Source organism: Cynara cardunculus, assembly GCF_001531365.2.
Source record: "Cynara cardunculus var. scolymus isolate 2C chromosome LG 13, CcrdV1, whole genome shotgun sequence".
NCBI classification, from domain to species: Eukaryota; Viridiplantae; Streptophyta; class Magnoliopsida; order Asterales; family Asteraceae; genus Cynara; species Cynara cardunculus.
In genome coordinates this window covers 2,645,514-2,652,586 of record NC_037540.1, presented here as the reverse complement: position 1 = coordinate 2,652,586, position 7,073 = coordinate 2,645,514, and the positions used below count along the sequence as shown (strand labels likewise).

The 7,073-nt window shown below is 34.9% G+C and overlaps 1 protein-coding gene across 1 annotated transcript; it reads right to left on the bottom strand.

Moving 5' to 3' along the window:
* Positions 1-2,861: 2,861 nt before the first annotated feature.
* Positions 2,862-6,853, bottom strand: LOC112524554 (UDP-galactose/UDP-glucose transporter 3). The gene is made up of 7 exons (XM_025134417.1): positions 6,663-6,853; positions 5,749-5,846; positions 5,529-5,659; positions 4,711-4,741; positions 4,461-4,564; positions 3,577-3,698; positions 2,862-3,504 (listed from the first exon to the last, which is right to left on the bottom strand). The coding sequence occupies exons 1-7, from the start codon at positions 6,767-6,769 to the stop codon at positions 3,096-3,098; spliced, it is 1,002 nt and encodes a 333-aa protein (XP_024990185.1). The 5' UTR covers positions 6,770-6,853; the 3' UTR covers positions 2,862-3,095.
* Between the last annotated feature and the right edge of the window lie 220 nt (positions 6,854-7,073).

Here is a 7,073-nt window from a genome sequence, read left to right as displayed (position 1 = left end):
TTTTAGAGAATGTGATCTATATATGGTTCTTGTGTGCAGACTCGCTCTTTATCTTCTTAGTTATTTACTGATCCAACTCACAAGATTCAAGATTCTGCAGACTCCAATTGTTATATATACATAAACAGTAGAAAATTTACAGAAAATGATGAATGTAAAGACTGGGATGGGAAAGTCTTACTTGCAGAAGATGAAAGATTCATGCTTTTTGTCCATGGGAATCTTCTCACCATTACTGTGTGTGTTTGTGTGTGTGTGTGTTTGTGTGGGGAAGAAGGTGGGGAGTGAGGGATCCTGTTGGAGTATTTAAGTTGGTCAGCTGGATGATGATGAGGATGGTGGAAGACAAAAAAAATGATGTCCAAGAAAGCAAAAGTAATATGGAGGGAACCCTGCACAAATTTTTAAAAGTATGTTATTTCACTGGATTTCCACTTTCTTTCTTTTATTTATTATAATCATCAACCCTAGAGTATTAAATACCCCTATTACTTATTAAACCATATATTATTACTAATTTTTCAACCAGTGAAATACCCTTTAAAAGGGGATGTTTATCTGAATACTTACTCAGTAATCGTTTACTGGTACGAGTCTAGTATTCTCATTTAACTTATCAGGTAATATTTTAGTCCATCAAAATGACATTATATGCAGCAATTTACTTTAAGTATTAATCGGGCAAGGAGTTGTCATACTTAATTACCGAGTAAGACTCTCGATCTTTGTCATTAGGGGTGTAAACGATTCGAGCTTTTAACAAGTTACTCGAGCTCGAGATCATTTATATCAAGCTCGAGCTTAATAGTTCTCGAGCTGGAGTCGATCTCGAACACAAAATAGAACTCTTTTTAACTTAACGAGCTGAGCTTTATAACACTAATGTTCGACTCGGCTCGTTCGAAAACTTGATTCAGTTTTTCGAGTTGAGCCGAGCGGAGCCATTCGAGAATACATTTTTTTAGTCAAACATGCTCATATATTTATTAATCATACAATAAAAATATGAAAATTACCGAGCTCAAGCCAATAAACGAGTTAATCGATCGCGAGTTCGAAGGCATAAACGAGCATCGAGCTCGATAACTCAAAAAATATTTGAGCTCGAACTTTACATTGAAAAAGTTAATCGAGCTCGATTCGAGCTTAAACCTAGTATTAATTTTTTGATCCCGATTCGATTAACATACTACGAGACTCAACTTGGCTTGTTTACAACCTACTTGTTATCGCTCTTACCGAATAAGATTCTCAATTCTTTTCATATTCATCCGGTAAGTTAAGTAACCCAATATGCATTTATCGGGTAAATAGTAAACTCAAGTGTTAGGGGTAATTTGTCTTTTGATCAATTTCCTAAATTTAAGATCAAAACATTCATATGATTTTAGTTTATTAAATATATATAATTATATAACTAGAATATAACAAACTTTAGGCTTATTCCTCTTCTATGGAAATAACTTTGAAAGTCTCCATTGCTATTTGCACCTTTTACGAGAGTGTTAAATCATTGTAAATTGTAACTTTTCTAAAAGTTTTAAATATCAAAATCAATCAATAAAATACATTATATTTTATCAAAAAATAAAAACTAAAAATACCTTAATAATCATTTATCTGTATTATAATACATACAAACAAGACATGTCATACTTAATGACATGGCATTGTGTTTGGTATGTTTTTTTTTAATAAACTTTGATTTTGGATACTATATAACTTGCATTTCGATTTAGATTTGTTGTATATGGTTGATGGTCGTTAAATTGATGGTAAAGTTTTTCAAACACATGAAGACATAGTTTTGTTGTTTAAAACTTGTATACATTCAATTAGGAATGTTCATGGGTTGGGTTGATCAGGTTGAAGACATTTGAACAACTCAATCTAATGTTTGCGGTTTGAAAAATCTTAACCCAACCTAACCCGAACCAAAGTGCAACTCAACCCAACCCGTACAGGTTGGTCGGATTGATACTTTGGTTCATTAAAATATTCTTCTAACCTAGAATATGTTATTTATCTACTCATACTTTCTTTTTCATCATCAATCATTTGATACAACTTATCCATATTTCTTAAGTATATCACATTCAGTTAATTTTCACAATTACATATATATGTTCACAATTATTGAACATATATACGAATGAGTTATATAAAGATGTAAATATATTGAAAATATGTGTATATGAATAGCATACATGATAATGTAATTGTCTAATGTATATATTAATAAAAATTCAACAATCATATTAAATCCAAAAAATAAAAGGATATCTGGTTCATCAGGTTATGTTGGGTTCAAATAATAGTAACTCAATACCTACGATTTAACAATTTTACAACTCGATTAGACATCGGATTGCTTCGGATTAAATTATTTCGTGTTATATTGGGTTGATAGGGTTTTTAAGCACCCCTACATTCAACCATCAATAACTAAAAACATCAACATTCAACAACATAATATCATTATAAGATGCACATCAACCCATTTATCCAACTCAAATCAAAACACAACTTCACCATTTATCATTAAACAACACAAACAGAAGCAAAAGCAAACCCTATACTTCAAATCCTAAATCAATAGAAGCTAAACATTTTGCAAGAATGTGATAAATTTCGATATCATATATGATCACAAACATGATACACAAGCTTAATCATATATGATTGAACACATATTGCATTGACAACACATAGATACTTAACCATATATGATTAAACACACCTAAAGAAGTAATCATATATGATATTGAAACTTCTTGCCTTCTAGCAAAATGTTTAAATCCTTCCTGTCTGTTCGACTTCAAATAGAGAAATTATAAATTATCTATTGAAAATGCTGTTAATCCCTACAAATTTCCTTTGGATCAAAATCTACATTCCGTATCATCTCATGTAGCATAAGCAAGGAAAGAAACCTGTTGTTCAGTATAACTAGTAACAAATTGGCCGCTCCACCGACTATATAAGATCTAATCAGTTACACTCGGCTACATTTACAAATAGGCAACCCCCCGAAAACTTGGGGTTTGAATAAATGCTACATTATAGAGCATGATTATGAGGTTAACGAAAACGGATTAGGTGGTTTTCCTCTTCTTCTGCATTTTTTGCAGTTTCTTCCATTTGAGGTAGATTTGGTATGACAACCCACTGAACACCATGAACACACTCCCCCATTGCTTTCTAGATAGCGGATTACCACTAAGAAGTGATGACACCACGATGCTCACAAACTTGCGAGTCGTGGTGATGGTGGTGTTGGTTAAAGAACCGAACCTGCTAATGGTAAAAAATATGAAGTTTTGGCCGACTGCACCACACAAACAGTAGTATAAGATATCATAAGCTGCTTCAGGGTGAAGTTTGCAGAATTGAATTGCTTGATATCCGCTTGCTTGTGGCCAACCAAACATGAATACCAAATTGTAGATGGTACCCCATAAGTTCATTCCTAGCATTATATCCCATGCGCTTGTCTTCGGGTACCTGAATCACAAAGAATTAGTTTTCAGAAATATGCAGATTAGTATATGCAATTTACAATAAAACACGACTAACCTTGCTGAGATTGAATCTTGTGTGGCATTCGTGAAACCATCAAATGCCAAATTTAGAAAACACAGTCCGTATCCAAGTGGGGCATTAGGATGAGCCAGCTTGCTTATTGTCTTTGAGCTAGTCTGGATAAAATCAAGAAACAATTAGTGAAGGTGGAAGTGGATCTTAAAAAGCAAGGAGATCCTGATACTCTCACCTGAGCGGCTAAGTATATTGGACGATCGAGATGCTCTCATCATAAGGCAAGGAAGGATGATGCGGCTCAGCACTATAGTTATAAAAGTTTAGGGGCTGTTTGGTTGGTTTTCCATTAAGTCCTATATTGATAAGGTTGTCTGTGTATTAATCTGTATGTATGGATTGAGAAGGTTCAGATGGTTTTTCATAGATGGAAGGAGCATTTTGTTAATTGGGAGAGACATGTTTGGAAAAAACTTGCTTTCTGCATAAAACTCCCCCTAGAATCCCTAGAAATTTACTGAACAAGTTACTTTCTATATCATTAAGCTACTTCCAAACAATCATGTATAGCTGACTGAATAAGCTGTGAGTCCCATTAAGCCTAACAAACAGCCCCTTAGTGTAGCACTATGGCTAAAATTCAAGGAAAGATTGAATATGGATCATTTATTTAGGTAGCTTCATGAAGAAGCGCCAGTTGGTATATCTTTTGGCTCTATTGTTATCATTTTTTTATCATTAAATTTAGTTTAGTCTTGATTCATGACCAAGTATAGTCATCCTTTGATCATGTTGTGCCATTCATTTTGTATTACATGTAATCCTCATATGTGCAGCCCAAAACTTTTGAGCAGTTTGATTATCAACATATTCAATTTTGACCTTGAACAATATAGTTCTCTAGAGGTAAGTGGTATATTCACCTTTGCCAGCGCAAAGGCAGACACGCCACCAGCAACAAGGATAGTACAAAGATACTCTGGGAAACTGTATCTAATACCATATACGAGAGTCCCCATCAGCATCACTGCATAAAGACAACGTATTCAATGAAGAAAGAAAGAAAATCTGAGTCAAAGTACCCAGTAAAAACAAAAACCAACAGTGAAAGGCTGTTGCTAAGCAATTTCAATTGACATTCAGCAATTCATTCTAAATCAAGTCAGTACTCACCTGGAATCATTTTTGAGGATTTTGCCAGGACCTACAATCAAACATCACACATCAATTTAAGGAAATTATTAGCAATTCTCACTGAACATGTGGGGGGGGGGGAATGTGGTAGTTTATGTCAAAACAAGAAAAATATAGTGATAAACCAATTCTAAACAGTACAATGAAGCGTGTCCATCTCTGTAAAATGGTCTGTATCTTTCAATTCACTTGTACTGATATGGCATCATGGAATGTGACAAACCAACTATCATCAAAGCATTGAACTTGTTCTAGATTTGCTCTTGGTTACTCAACAAAGCCTGGTCGTTCAGCATAAAACAAAGAATCTTGCATTGGATGTTATCAAATGAGTTGCTTCTGGCATTAGCCTAAACAAGGTGTGTAGCTCTTGAAGTTGAACTTTGTACACCCACCAACATCATGAGATAAACAGTAAGTTTCTTACAATGTGCATTGTTGGCCTTTAACAGTCATTTAATGGGCAAGAAAGACACTATCGGTAAAACATGTCACGCTTAACACGGGTTCCTCTTTTAAGAATTCAAGCATATACTACTAAAAACAAATTTATTCATTTTACCCACTAAGCAACAATAAATCTGAGAATCATGCTAGGTTATCAGCTCAAAGCAGAATCTGAATAGGTAACGTCAGTGCATTTAGATCTAGTACTAGTTACTCTAAACAGAAACGATAAATGAACTTTCTACAGAAGATGTTCATTAAGAAATCTTAATGCCACTGTCAAGAAAAAGTTAAGGAATACTGACAGAAACAGAAAAAAGGTCTCACAGATGGATAACGCTCCAAAGTACCTGAGCAGGATAACTGATGTATTTCAGAGCTTCAATCCCCATAGCTGGCCCAATCGTATTTGTAATGCCAGCACTCCAATAACTCCACCATGGAGCATGACCAGTACTACCACTGGGCCACAGCTTTATCACTAATCAGTGACAACACAATGTCAATCACTATTCATCATCTATACTCTAAATGACAAAAGATAAATGCAATAAGAGGTTATATACTTACTCATGAATGACCATATCAAACAAACAGCACTTTGCGCCAAATTTAAGAATGCCAGATGTTCGAACCTCTCCTTCTCTGGGCCAAATCGCTTAGTAGACCTGAAAATCAATAACAAAGACCCATATTACAAAGTAAAGTATCGTAATAATCTTTATCAAGCTTCACAGTGCTCTAAAACAAATTTTACTTTGTAAATCGGCAAATAGTGCAAGTTCTACGCTCCTTCTATCCAAAAACAATTTCAACTTCATAAGACATAAGTAACCAAAAATGAAAACTTTGTGCTCATATCGCCATGACTAACAGTTCTCTTTTCCACATATTATCCATTACAAACTAATCAATTAGCAGTACCGAATTCCCTATTGACCTCCACCAGCTATGGTAGTAACATTCGTAAAAAGTTTAAGCCGATAATCAATTTTATAAAAACTTCAAGCAGATATTCAAGGATACCATTATTTACGCTAACTTTAAATTCATAAGCCTAAACTTCAATTTTACCAAGCTAAACAGTAACGCCCAAGCCTGTGGCAGTAAGCTGACCCCTATAACAACATCAAATGGAACCAGAGTGTGAACTATGAAGTTATTGGTAGCCACTATCAGGTGCTTACAAGGGATCACAAGTCACTGCCGTAACTTGAAAACACATCATCAGCATTAATATAAGTAATCACTTTCCTTTCCAACGAACGAGCTAATAACTTCCAGTAGATGCATTATTTTCAAAATCCTCAATCACTAATGGGAAGTTAACATCAACCTTCACACAATTTTTTGCTACAAATCCAAAATTCGAAACTTCATCGGATGAATATATGAAATACTCAAATAATCATATAAGAAAGCACAATTTAAACTGATAAAAGTAGTATAAAATGGAACAGCATAAGTGAGTAACAAAGCCTTACACAGTCTCTTGAAGAACGCCTTGATATATATAAGCCGTCCAAATACCGGCGACGCAAAATGTCAGCTCCAAAACACGGCGGAGACCGACGCCGTGTGACTCCATCATCGCCGGGATCTTGATATCCGGCGTGAACCGTCGATTCTCTCGCTGCCTAAGATCGGACAAACAAAGGAACACTTACGATACGGTATTATAATCCAGAGTCTTCAAAGAGTAATATAAACTTCTCGAAGCCACGTTGGTTTTCCTCCGTGGACGCTTTTGATTGGATTGTTGACGTGGTGCTCTCATGCTATTGGCTGAAGAGAACCGTAGGACAGGTACAACTATTCAAACAATTTTCAAGTTCGCCCCTTGTGGTTTAATAAATTGATGAATTTAATCCATCGAGTTTCAATGTTTACATTAC

Bases quoted from the DNA above. Each gene is read 5' to 3' on its own strand.
- LOC112524554 (XM_025134417.1), bottom strand. From the start codon at position 6,769: ATGATGGAGTCACACGGCGTCGGTCTCCGCCGTGTTTTGGAGCTGACA. The intron at 5,847-6,662 runs GTAAGGCTTTGT...ATTGATTTTCAG, and splicing joins GGCGTTCTTCAAGAGACTGT to GTCTACTAAGCGATTTGGCC. The intron at 3,699-4,460 runs GTGAATATACCA...GATTTTATCCAG, and splicing joins CTGCCTTTGCGCTGGCAAAG to ACTAGCTCAAAGACAATAAG.